The 13,791-nt window shown below is 39.4% G+C and overlaps 1 protein-coding gene across 6 annotated transcripts; it reads right to left on the bottom strand.

The window, feature by feature from the left end:
• Positions 1 to 261: 261 nt before the first annotated feature.
• hmgn3 (high mobility group nucleosomal binding domain 3) lies at positions 262 to 10,848 on the bottom strand. 6 transcript variants are annotated; one of them, XM_035951624.2, is made up of 7 exons: positions 10,656 to 10,836; positions 8,357 to 8,407; positions 8,061 to 8,090; positions 4,824 to 4,877; positions 4,311 to 4,406; positions 3,984 to 4,083; positions 262 to 1,101 (listed from the first exon to the last, which is right to left on the bottom strand). In XM_035951624.2, exons 1-7 carry the CDS (start codon positions 10,668 to 10,670, stop codon positions 1,094 to 1,096), a joined length of 354 nt encoding a protein of 117 aa, XP_035807517.1. In that variant the 5' UTR covers positions 10,671 to 10,836; the 3' UTR covers positions 262 to 1,093. The 6 variants fall into 6 exon arrangements, with proteins under 6 accessions (XP_035807517.1, XP_035807516.1, XP_023133506.1 ...); XM_035951623.2 differs by having other exon boundaries at positions 4,311 to 4,409; positions 10,656 to 10,829; XM_023277738.3 differs by lacking the exon at positions 3,984 to 4,083 and having other exon boundaries at positions 10,656 to 10,848.
• Between the last annotated feature and the right edge of the window lie 2,943 nt (positions 10,849 to 13,791).

The raw sequence follows: 13,791 nt of genomic DNA, 5'->3' as shown, positions 1-13,791 counted from the left end.
TAAAAGACGTACACAGACACACAGTGGCGGCTTTGTGTTGGTTTAGAAAAAAAGAAGTACTCGTAAAACCTGAACACATTGAAAAGGAACTCTGGAACACAAGCAGAAAACATGCATGTGCAGTTTTCTAACACCAGCAGAAGTTCAGTGCACCACAGTCCAACTAGAGAAAATATACGTGCTGGGTTTTTCACACAGTAGTTTTATTCACCAGTAAATAAAGAGACACTGGAAAAACAGAAAGGAAAAAAAACTCCCACATGACATCAACTTTTTCTTTTATTTCAAAATATTCTCCCAACAGGATGAAACTCAGAGAAGCCCAGAGGGTCCAAAGCCAATAGAGCCGTCTAGAACAGAAGCACCACTCATTATTGCTATGTCACTCTGCTGCAGGACAAGGCGATCAGGAGGGGAGGGGAAAGAAAAAAGAAAAAGAAAGAAGTGGGGGAAACAAAGTCAAACACAGAGACCCACAAACACATTCACTCCGGCACACACGTACAAAAGGAGCTATGTGGAACACAGTGGTGGGTGATTCTAACAACAAAGATTTTTTAAAAGCTGCAGATGTTCCCCAGGGCGACTGTGGAACCGGATTCTCGTAGCTCTGCGTCCAAACTTTTGCCCACAAACCTTCACCTTAACCGTTAGGGGGGTAAAATTGGAACGTGTCCTCATTACAAGGCCAATAATAACGATCATCTTTTATGGAGAATATCTAGAAACAAAGGCAGAGCTGGTTTAAAGATCATAACAGTCACGTTTACGGCCCCCTTCAGGCAAAACAAAGAACATCTGCAACCTTCTGATGGAACCGCTTCATTCGGCCTTTTCTGCTTCTAAGAGGATTCACTGTATACAGAAATGGAGGAGGGAGGAGATGGGAGCAAAAAACGAGGGGTGGAAGGAGTGTGGAGGTATGGATGGGGGGGGCTGCTGGTTGTCCGTCTCTACTATCACAAGTCTAAAAAAAATTCAGCATGGTACAAAAATCGTCAGTAAAAAAAGATGCTTTTGCTGCCATGGAGTCAGAGGGGACGAGTCACGCCCGAGTCTTTACGCCTTCTCCTCAGTCGCCTCCTCCGCTGCTTCAGTTTCCTGAAAAGAAGAAGACGGGAAACTTAGATTACACAACCACAGGTAGATTCCAGCAGCGACTGCAATTAACTAGATAAGAAATTAGAATCAGCAACTGTTATCTGCCCGGGGGCAACGTAGGCCATCGCCCTGCGCTTCCGAATGGCGTTCGCCCATCGTTCTCCACTTCGGCCTTCAAAGTTTCTGGTTTGAATATTTGCTACCATCACCAAGCTCTGCACCCACGGTTTGGAGGTTAGCACTTTCACCTAGCAGCTAGAAGATCCCTGGTTCACGTCTCGGCCTTCCTGGGATCTTTCTGCATGGAGTTTGTATGTTCTCCCTGTACATGCGTGGGTTTTCTCCGGGTTCTACAGCTTCCTCCCACAGTCCAAAAACATGCTGAGGTTAACTGATAATTCTAAATTGCTCGTAGGTGTGATTGTCTGAATACGTAGTCCTGTGACAGACTGGTGACCTGTTCGGGGTGTCCCCTGCCTTCCCCTAAGTCAGCTGAGATAGACTGAAGCCCCCCACCGTGACCCTAATGAGGATGAAGCGGTGTATAGATAATGGATGGATGGAACTTTTATCTGGAGCAGTTTGGTGAGCCAAGGCACTGCAGGTGAAAACCAACCGTATTCTGCATATACTGTAGCTAACGGAACTCTGTGGTTCAGCAAAGTCTCTTAACTCAGGCTCCAGTGAACAATTAATTTCACTGTTGACTAATTAAGGGTCGACTCGACCAACTACCAAATCCAGTATTTGTCAATATTGTGATTTTTTTTACTAATTCTAGGTCAAAAAAATTGTTTTTAAAATTTGCTACTTTGGCTCTTGCAGAAGTCTCTGATCTGATTGGTTATAGGTCAATCAGGAACGATCCGCACTGAAAGATCAGTGTTGAAAAGTTCTCTTGCAATTTAACATGTAAAACCTAACTAGACAAAAGTCTTTCAATCATAACTAATAATCATTGTCAGCCCTGAACAAAATCATATCAGCCGACCCCTCCACCTAATATATAGATTGTTTTCTTGCTTAATTGTTTTTTTGTCTACAAAAGTGTAAAAAGTGGCAATCTGTGTCCTGTTTTTTGTCCACAACCAAAATATTTTCAGTTTACTCTCATACAGGAGGAAAGAAACCAGAAAATATTCAAATCTAAGAAGCTAGAATCAGAGAATCTAGGCTAGTTTTTCTTAAAAAATTACAAAAGCAGAATAATCAATTACCAAAATAGTGGCGATTAATTTCAAATATAGATATTATGCTACTATTTTTTTATAAACCTCTACAAACTAGTTTCTGCACATCAGGTCTACAAAGACATTCCACCATGCAGCATGTATCTTCCAACAACTTGTTCCTCTGTATACTGTCTTTGAGCCATGCTGCATTAATTTTGTTGTTCTAATATATTTTATTTTGCTGTCAATCTCTCTAAATGGCTGCATTTCTTGTCTTCGCTCTGCTTGATGTAAACACTGCCTGCAGTTCAGCCGAACAGCGAATAGAGAAAAATGTTTGTTTTTAAATAATTACTCAGTCAATCAATTACCAAAACAGCTGGCTATTAATTTAATAGTTGACTTTAAGAAATTATTTGAGGTGTTTGTTCATGGGTTTCAAGAGTTAAAATGTGACTGTTCACTATAATTTGCTGATTGGCTCATCTTCAAGCTTTCAACTCAAGAAATCAAGTACGGTTCTTATGATCTGACTGGAATGAACCTCTTCTTTCTGCCTGGCCACTGATTGATCCAGCTGTCTATGAACAGAACGAGCCAATCACAGCTGTGTGAGCAGCAGCAAACCTTCCTGTTAATGTAAAAAGTTGTCCTTGTCCCACTTCACTGCACACAACAAGCAAACAGGACATCCTCAACCTCACCTCTTCTCTTCTTCACATCACTACTGTTGCTTTCATTCGCTCTCTTGAACAGGCTAATAAACACAGCACTCCAAAGCACACTGAGTAAATGTTTACTCTGTTAACCCTCTGAAGCCCAAGCAGTTTCTAAGCATTATTTTTATGCTCCTGTTACATTTTTAGTCACTGTAGGCTTCTTTTGACTGCAATAAAGTCCTGCACCTCAGTGGAAACAGCATAGACATGCCTGGAAGTAGAGAGAACTCAAAAATGTCTTTGGTGAAATGCCGTAAATCATTTAAAAAAAATTAAAGCTGAATTGCTTAGATTACACATTTTACAAAAAAACTGAGAATCAGCATGTCCAACATTTGTCCAAGCATTACCAGTACTGGAGGAGAAATGGCTACCCTACAACCACTACAAATTCATGTTTTTCACTCTACTCTGCACATCAACTCTACAGACATTTCATCAGCTGAATGTATCATCCAACAACTTGCTCCTCTGTATACCATATTTGAGTCATGCTGCATGTATTTTACTGATCTAAAATGTTTTATTGCGCCCTCAATCTCTGTAATTTGTTTCCATACTTGTCTCCTCTCTGCTCTGTGTACACTGCCTGCAGTTAAGCCAAATAATCCCTTTTTTTCACATTGCGGTTAGTCGCATTCGACGAGGAGCATTAAAAATTTGCTTTCTAAAGAATCTGGTACAAAAAAATTTAAACAAGTAGATTTAAGTCATTTTGGTGTTGAAATCATGGTTTTAAGTTTAGATTTGGTTAATTTTCCATTTCAGAACTGCACGTCAAATTTCATGAATCTTTTCTGTTCTTGTATTTTCTGGTTGGGGTAGATGGTACTACTTGCCGTTTTTTTTTTTTTTTTTTTTAAAAGCATGTCTTTCAAACCTACTGCCAGGTTTTGGGGTTCAGAGGGTTAAAATACAATTGCTGCAAAAGTGTTAGTGTCCAAATATCACACAAACAAACCAAAAATGGATGAAAAACACTCAAGCATACCCTTAACTCTGACTGTCACACTCTGCCCTCTCACTGACATCATGGAGGGAGCCATGCTTCGGATGGAGGACACGCTGACAGACGGACGAGACACATAGATCTGCGTACGTGTGCGTGTGTTTGTGTGTATAAGCGTGTACACATGTAAGCAACAAAAGATGTATTAGTGCAGTGGGTTATGGAGGAATGTAGGTGTTGTACATGCACACAAGTGTTGCGTACACAAATTGACAAAATGAGGGAATAAAGATCGTTAATTTCTTGCCTGTTCCTAACTAAATATACATTTTCATCTTTTGTTATTTGTGTATTTTCCCTTCTTTGTACCTCATTGGTCTTGGTCTCTCCGTTCTGGGCAGGACCGTCGTCCTTCTTCCCCTTGGCGCCGCCTTTCTTTGCCTTTGCCCCCTTATCATCAGCCACCTTCTGCACAGGACAAATGAGTAGAACTTACACTGCATAGAAACTCAATGGCAGCAGACACTATTGTGCATGGAATGTTTTCTCTGTTTGACCTCTATATTTATCTTTTGTACATGTGACACTCCTTATTTTGACTGTTTTACTAATTTTCAAGAAAAATAACATGCAAAAATACACAAATTGTGCTTTTAGAATATGTTGTCAACACATTCACATGAATTTTTTGCTTTCTGAAGGAAAATAACAAGACTTGGATGCTATATGCGTAGCTGCAAAGTATGCTAGGAGTGTTTTTCACATCCAGCAGCTTTGGTCATGCAGTGAAGGCCAACTAAGCGCCTCAGACTGTTGCAAATTCATGTGGATATAAATAAATTATAGTGGGATTGCATGTGCATGTTTGTGTGTGGACCTTACCTTGACGATGGGCTTCTTGGGCTTGGCGGCCTCGGGCTTGGGTGGAGCAGGTTTCTGTAAAATACACAAAAAACATTTAGAGGTGATCGTTCTCACAGTTCAATCCTTTTTGGAGAAATATCCATAGTTCCCCTCTCTGCGCTACACACTTACTGTTTAAAATAATATTGCTTTAGCCACCAGAGCTGCTGAGCAAAGTCATTTAGGATGAACACAGAGCTGGAATGTCTGCACTGTAAATATTAATAACAATGAAGGACTTGTATTTCCCGTGCAATAGCTCTCTGCCGATTTTCTCATGCTGCACAGTTTTAAAATATCTGCATCTTGTAAAAAAGTGAGCTGACCTCAGAGCACTGTGAAATGACTATATCAGATGGGAGCAAAGATTCTAGAGCAAGTTTTTGCTGCAGAAATTTTCCAGGCCGCTGAGTGTGGACCACGTTACCCTGAAGCCACCAGCTACAGTAACACTGCTGTAACAAAATTAAACCATGTGACTGTTGCTCAGAATATCTGTTTTTCTTTAGAACTATCCGACACCGCACATGAGACCTAAACTGAAAGGCACAAATAACCACTTGACTACAAGTAATGGGGCTGAACATTTACAATTATATATAGAAAATGACTTGCAGCTTATTAGAAGCGGAAAATCGCAAGGAAGACGATATGTTTTCAATCATGCAAATCAAATTGTAGCCTGTAAAGCAGATATCAGTGCTTGGTAACTACTAAAAATGGTGACTGGTGAAGGTGTTCAAAGACAATCGTATCAGCAAACATGCAAAAAAATATATGTTCAGACACTGAACACTGATTTCACAAAAAAAGCAGAATATTTGGACATTTTGGGAAACAGATAACAATATACCTTCTCTTCTATGTTAAACAGCTCATATTATGCACATTCACAGGTTTACATTTTTAGTTTTGGGAGTCTACTAGAATATTTGAACGCATCTTCTAATACTATACATTGGTGCAGCAGCTCTTTCTGAAACGCTCCATTTTAGCTCCTGTCTCTTTATGTTCCCCCTTCCTGAAAAGCCCAGTCTGCTCTGATTGGTCAGCTGGCTCCATAAAAATGAGGTAATGTTGGTCACCTAATTTAACCCCAGATCTTTGAGTCAGACCTTTAACTACACGTTATATTCTAACAATTTGCAAATTTATGGAAGTGGTATAAATCTTCTGATTTGTGAATCTTTTCTGAAGTGATTTCTCGTATTTTTGCATTTATTATACTTAATTAGATGATGTTTAGTTGTGATTGGGTAAAGGAATTGGGTGAGTCTCAGTTTCTTCAGCAAATTTGAAGGTAAACACAGAAAATGCTGCTTACAGTTTTTGACCATTTTGTGGCCACTTGTTCCAACTTCTTCTTCACTTTTTTACCTTAACTTGTGCAAAATAATCCAAGTCTGAACGCTACAGTAAAAACAGTCGCTGATTCTGTTTCCTTCATTTGGCTAATTTATTTTCACATCAGACTTAGAAACGATTGTTATCTTGTTCAAAGAGAGAATCAATCAGATGAATGAAGGCAACTTAATCAGCAACTGTGGCTTAGTGTTGGGATTTGGACTCCTGAGTGAAGAAGCGGAACCATTTGAGGTGGTAAAATGCAAAAGAAGTTAAAAGATCAAAACCAAAACAGACCACAAGACCACGGGAATAAGCAGAGAGATACAGCCGTAGCAGAAGCATCTCTCATGCAGAAATAATGGCGAGGAAGCTTCTCATTCTGTGTCTGAGGGCCAAAATAGCTGCTAGGCAAGTGTTACGCGAATATATTACACGATGATGTAGATAGGTAGCAGAAGAAAAGCCTGGACTTTAAATGAGGCGTTTTAGAACGGTGAGGAGTTTTCCGAAATGGAATTAGGGCTTTATGAGTTCACAGCTCTTTAACATGCCAAAAATAGCAGCTATATAAAAAGAAAAACTACAAGTACAATATGGTGTTCTTTAAATGTGACACTACAGCTAGGAGATGGCGAGCTAACTTCAAGTAACTACTGAACACTGGAGGGAAACAAATAGCAATAATTGGTTTCCTGTAGTCTCTGCTAGTTGCTTAGTGATCATACCAAGTTAACTGCCAAGAAAAGGGCGCACACAAAACCACGACTTGTTCCTTTTATAGTAGACTAACTACATTTAGAGTGCTAATTAGGAAGCTTTAAAAGTGCCAGTAGGCTTCTTTTTTTATTTTTTTACCTTCGGACAATGCCTGGCTAGCTGTTTCCCCGTTTCTAGTCTTTATGCTAAGCTAACCGCTAGCTGCTAACTTAAGAGCTACAGAGTTGAGAGTAGAGCTGCAACAATTAATCATCTGATGTCAACTTAAGAGTTAATTCCAACTGTTTTGATCATGGATTAATCAGTAAATTCTCTAATTGCACCTTCTTAAATTTGAATATTTTCCACTTTCGTTCCTCGTTAATGAGAGGAATTTGAATATTTTTTGAGCTGTGGACAAATCAAGACATTTGAGAATATCATTGATAAACATTTTTTTTTACTAATTTTGACAAGATATAGACCAAACAACTGATCGAATAATTAAGAAAATAATTAACAGATTAAGCGAAATCAAACTCCTGCCAATAAAGAGGCTATGTGGGTTTCCCAAAATGTCAAACTATTCCTTTCAAGTGAACATGCAAATATACAAACACATGCAAAGACTCAGCACAGATGGGTTCAACATGCAAAGTACACAGACCCACACGGCCTGCATGGCAGAGTTGCACGACCACATTAAAATGATAAACACATACTAACATGCTAATGATACATTTGCTGGATGATATTGTCATGGTTACCATCCATAATCATCTGCTTTAATGCAAATTGGGCACATTTCAAGTGTATCTTAGCATTTCAGTAAGAAAAAAATGATTTATTCTTACTGATATGACAAAATAATTGACCCTCTGGACTACAGGGGCATTAAAATTCAAAAGTAACTGTTTTAGTCATGCAGCCCTGCCATCAACAGGCAACAGACTGGACGAAGACAACAGAGAAAAGACATGCAAACCAAGCCAGAGCCAATCATCCGGGAGCACGTTTATGGAATGTGTAAATGCTGATTGCCTCGATCAAATCCATAAACCCGGAGAGAACTTTACTCTGAGGCTTAGTAACGTGACACTCGAGGGGAGACACCGAGAGGAAAGAGAGGACAGAGACAGAGGTGAGGACAGGAAGGGAAGAACGATAACTTACCGCCGACAATCTCTCTGACCTTCTGGTTGGCTGCCGGAGGAAGAAATGATCAACAAGAGAGAAAGAAAGAGACGGTGACAGAGAGAGAAAGAGATATCAGTTGTACCTTTGTGTTGCTGATCTGAAGCTGATCTATGTGGTTAACAGCTACAAAGAAATCCTAATCATTAACCTGTCATGTGGCTGTTCACACACACTCACTTACGCTTTCAATACAGTAAGAACAGCACAACACAACAACACACCCCCGCACACACACACACACACACACACACACACAGCACACAATCACGTACCTCCTGTTTTGTGACTTTGGAGGCCTCCTTTCCCTCAGGACCCTCGGGGGACTGCAGGAAATAAAGAAGCAGCGGTTTAATCATCATTTTCATCAAACGTCATCGATTCATTTTACTTTTTAGATTCTGAAAACAGGATTTGGTTCATTCTGTTGCGCACAAATCCTTTGTGTGGAGCCAGGATGGATCATAAAGGTGAAAAATGCAAATCACTAAAATGTAGAGCTGCACTAATTGTCAACTATTACATTAATCGGTTGCAATTTTGACAATCAATCAGTTGTTTGAGTCCTTTTTTGAAGGAAAAAAAGTCAAAAATCTATGATTCCAGTTCCTTATATTTTAATATTGTCTGGTTTCTTTCCTCCTCTTTGACAGCAAATTGAATATCTTTGGGTTGTGGACAAAACAAGACATTTGTCATCTTTGCTTTGGGAAACACGACCCAAAATTTCTCATCATTTCTGACATTTTACAGACCAAACAACGAATAGATTAATCAAGAAAATAATCAATGGACTGACAATGCAAATCATCATTATTACCTACCTAACAATATAGCTTCACAAACAGAATAAAATGCTAGAAAGAGACTAAAAAAAGACCTGAATTCTTAATTTTCTGTGAAGAAATACCATTTTTTGACAGAAATCACTGACTAATAACAAAAGCTGAAGCAATTATTCAGTTGACTAAAAATTTTTAATTCTTCTACAAATATTTTGATATTTTTATTAATCAAAACATCATTTGACCTTTGTTGAACCCCACTGACAGGCAAAACTCTCTTTAATGATAATTTGGTAGTTTTCTTTGTTATGGGACTAAACACAAAGTCTTTGGGTTTCAGATTTTGACTATTTTTAACATATTATTGACTAAATGATCAATCACAAATTAAAATAAGTGTCCTTTGCAGGGAAATGTTTGAGTTTTTTGGCCACACCAAGTCGTATATATAGAATAAAGTCATATAAATGAAGCAGCAAACGGCACAGTAACTTCTTTCTTAAGCTTCTGGTAGCATCTTCAGTGTTTTACTGACACTGTGACTGTTTTTGATAGATTCTCATAGAATTATACATGTGAGCATCGTGTTGCCATTAAATTAAGGATGCCAAGGATTCTCAGAATTGTAAAGGTCTTACATGTAATCATTCTTTGCCTTTTTAATTAAATACCAGAAACTACACGTTTCCACATAATTAAATCCCAATTATCATCTTATTAGTCTAAAAAAAATGCTGCAAATTTCACATCATGTCATGGCGACATATGATGCTGCTGCTGCTGGAAGCTCCCTGGTGGTTTCAACCCTAATGGAGGCATCTTGCTTACAGGCCAATAACTGAGCTCCCTGAGGAGAAAACAGCCCATAAACACGCACTGACTCAGGTGCAGTTATTAAGCAACAGCGCCGTGTTCGCTTTAGTGGGATCATCTAATGAACGCTGCTGCCTACGTTCCGGCTGCAGGTGGGCAAAGGACTGCGCACCGGAGAGTTCACCCCCACCGTGGAGAGAAGGGGAAAAAAATGTTGGTTTAGCCCGCAGGTTGGCAATCGCATCATTTGCATGTGGGCGACCTCCGCCCCTAGAGGCCCCCCATTCTCTGTCCTCAAAGGCGAATGTGCGCAGACAATGGCAGTTTTCTAGGTGGCAGAAAAGCCAGTTTTCATGTGTGCGCCGGTACAATGCGCCGGAGCTTGTCGAGCAAACGCAGTTTTTTGGATCCTGTCACGGCCTCTTTTTTTTGACACTGATCCTCTTTCTTTATTCTCCTCATGTGGATACGGGCTTTGGCGCCGACCATTCATCACCCCTGGAGATCCAAAATTAGACACAGAGGTGGTGATGTGTATCTCCCCCCTCCAAATGTTACATTACATATGCACAGATTCTATACAGATGTGTGTGAAATGCGCCACAACGCACGTCTCCTCCGGGATTTACGCGTCCATCCATCCGGCGGCTCCGTCTGACATTCACCAGTGCGCACCGTGGGCAGGGAAGTGGCACAGAAAAACGACCACAAGAACGGCCATTGACATGAACGCAGAGGGGGGTGTATTTATGGTGTGAAAAACGACACAAGGTTGATCACCAAAACGTTTTCCACACAAGCCGCGACGCGTTCAATACACCTGGAGACGGCTGCGGACGCGAAGAGGCTTCCTCAAAGTTTGGCATCACCTCACCTGCCTCGACGCAGAAATCGCGCACCGCTATTTTCCTCAAATGCGAGAGCAGGAAAAAACTACAGTGAAGTGTTTTGCTGGGCGGCAGGAGACGACACTCACCTTTCTCTTCGGCATTTTTACGCGTGAATTATTCTCCACCAAGCTCGGGGAAATAAAAAAAAATTAAGGTCAGACCCGGAATGACCAGCAGAGGTGAATTTGAACTACCTCGAAATACAGGATCAATATCTAAGCACCTTGGATAATATGTTGATTATATGCACTCCCCAAAACTCTATACCTCCCACTGCCATTGGGTAGAGGGGTCAAAATCCTCTCCTGTGCCGACTCCTCATTGGCTAGTCTCGCCTCTATGTAAATAAGAGGCTTGTGCGCATTGGCTGAGATTTATCCGAGTGCGTCTGCGATTGGCTGCGCGCTCTTTGTGCGCAGATCCACCAGGCTGAGAGGGAAAGTGGAGACAAGCCAATAAAAGCGGGGCCTGCTCTCGGTGGATCTGGGTAATGTAGGATGAAAAAGAGAATGTTGTAAATAAAATACAAAGGACGAGAAAAAAAGAAAGCAAACAAGGCACAATGGCACAATGCCGGCCACAGACGAGCTCCAGAAAAGCTGCTGGTTATTGTGTCTTGTGCTGTAAAGAACTAGAGGAATCATGCAGCGTATTATGTGCAAAATAGCCTCTACTACCTGTAGACACAGAAACATGGCACTGAATGCAACAATATTGCATATAAGATCACAAAATAGACCTTTCAGTGCATCTTTCATGACGAGGAAACAGTTTAATGAGCGTAAAATATAAGGATTTCAGACAGGTGTATACATATGAAGGCCAAACTGTGCACAAGTTCCATTTTAGATCCAATAGTGCTTCATCGGTGTGTTTTAATGCCAGATATTCATTTAGTAAGTCAATAAGTTCACTGTGAAAGAGATGGATTAATAAAATAAATATGTTTTTCTTGTATTAATTTCCATTTTAAAGCTTTCTTTGAAGATGTGGAACACAAATGTGTGTCTGAATATGATGAAACTCAGTGGACAAACCGGAGAAGTGGTTAAATAATTATTTAGATTAAAAGTTAAAATACCAGCACAGCAATGTAAAAATACTCCATTACAAGTAGAGGTACAAAAGTGCACAGCAGCAAAATATAAAGTATTAAAGCAGAAGTGCTGCTTTGGTGCCTTTGACATGTTATTATATGTTATAATCATACTATCAGCAGTGAGGCATCAGAGTGTCAACAGCATGTTACTGTTGTTTGAACTATTTTATATCCAGTTTTATATCCAGAGACAGCAGATAAATCTGAGGGTTCCAAACATGATTAATGGGAGGAAAAATAAGAAATAAGTTCTGATCCACAGATCTGTTTTCAGTTTTTCTCTAATCTCAGATGTTTGCTGAGATCATTTGAGCATTTATTAAAATGAAACCATGTGAGAGGTTTACGGGGATAAATCACTGTTTGGTGGAGCTGTTAACAACTCAGAACACATGAAATGTGACCCAGACTACACACTGGTTTAATCTTTAACAATGAGTTGTGCTATAAAAGCTTGTTTTATTAATCATTGTGGAAAATCTTCATCTTAAAAGTAACTAAAAGCTGTCAGTTAAATGCAGCAGAGTTATAAAACAACAAATACAAGCACATCAGAACCCTACATAAGAACAGTACTAAAGTAGTAATTGTGCTTAGATACTCGGCTCTCATAGTGCTCACAGAAATAGAACTTTAATCTATTCTACAACAACCATGCGTTTATGTTACTGGTTTATGTTGTATTATGTTGCATGATGGACAAAGGAAGAACAAACTAATATTAAAAATAACACTTTCAAGATGTTATCAAGGCCTCAGGGGACATGTTTTGTCTCTGTTGTTATGTTAACAAAGGTGGAACATCTTGTCTGCAATATTCTGAGGATGTTCTGGTGATGTCAGGACCACAGATTATGTTACACGATAAAAATGGAAGAACATTCTCAAACCGCATCTGAACTGTATTCTCACAATGTTATCGAGGCCTCAGATAATGGGACGTTTTTAAAATGTTAGATTAATAAAAGTGGAACATTCTACCTACAAAGTACTGAGGGTGTTTGGGGTAGTTATCAGGGTCACAGATTATGTGAAGAACATTCTCAAACCAACATTCAAAAGATGTTTTCAAGATATTTCAAGTTCTTGAGGTGTCCGATGCCAGAACGTTTTTTGGATATGTTTAGAATAAAAAAAGGTGCAACATTTTGCCTGCAATATTCTGAGGATGTTTTGTGGATGTTGACACGAAGACAGATTACGCCGCATTATTATGCAAGAGGAACGTTCTTAAAGCAACAGCTGAACAAGATTCTCAAGAAGCTGTTGAGACTTCAGATGAGAGAACGTTTTAAAAATATTACATTACAAAGGTGGAACAATTTGCCTGCAGAATTCTGATGGTATTTTGAAATTCTCAGGGCCACAGATAATGCTATGTGATAAAAAAAGGAACAATATTCTCAAGCCAACAGCTGAACAATATTCTCAAGATGTTATCGAGGACCTGGATGGCAGAACACTTTTTATGTTATTAAATGTAACATTTTCTCTGCATTGTTCTAAGGATGTTTTGGGGATGTTGAAAGGACCACAGATGATGAAAGAAGAACTTTCTCAAACCAATATTCAAAAAATGTTTTCAAGATGTTATCAAGGCTTCTGAAGATGGAACATTTTAAAATGTTAGATTAATAAAGATGGAGGATTCTACCTGCAATGTATATGGGATGTTTTGGGAACATTATCAGGGCCACAGATTATCTTACATGATTACAGAGGAAGCACGTTCTTCAAAAGATGTTCTCAAGATGTTGTCAAGGTGTCAGATGACAGAATGGTTTGGGTTTTTTTGGTAATGTTATTTTAATAAAGGTGGAACATTTTGTCTGCAGAATTCTAAGGATGTTTTGGGAACATTGTCAGGATCACAAATGATGAAGGAAGGCCGTTCTCAAACCAACATTCAAAAAATGTTTTCAAGATGTTATCAAGGCTTCAGATGGCAGAACGCTTTTTTAGATAATGTTATATTAGCAAAGGTGGAACATTTTGCATGCAACATTCTGGGGATGTTCTTGGGGCCACAGATTTATGGAAGCAAATCAGACTCATCAGATTCTGAATTTTAAAAGCTGCTGAATTTCTTACTTTGAATTTTTTTTTGCATCAAAATTACGTAT

This window comes from Amphiprion ocellaris, chromosome 12, assembly GCF_022539595.1.
Source record: "Amphiprion ocellaris isolate individual 3 ecotype Okinawa chromosome 12, ASM2253959v1, whole genome shotgun sequence".
NCBI lineage: Eukaryota > Metazoa > Chordata > Actinopteri > Pomacentridae > Amphiprion > Amphiprion ocellaris.
Note: the sequence above shows the minus strand (reverse complement) of the source record. Positions and strands in the feature narration are given on the sequence as shown.

What these genes read in the sequence shown, in the direction of transcription:
- hmgn3 (XM_035951623.2), bottom strand. An exon ending in CCAAAGTCACAAAACAGGAG is followed by an intron (nt 8,091 to 8,356) that starts GTACGTGATTGT and finishes TTCCTCCGGCAG; the next exon opens with CCAACCAGAAGGTCAGAGAG. An exon ending in GAGAGACCAAGACCAATGAG is followed by an intron (nt 4,084 to 4,310) that starts GTACAAAGAAGG and finishes ACACGTACGCAG; the next exon opens with ATCTATGTGTCTCGTCCGTC.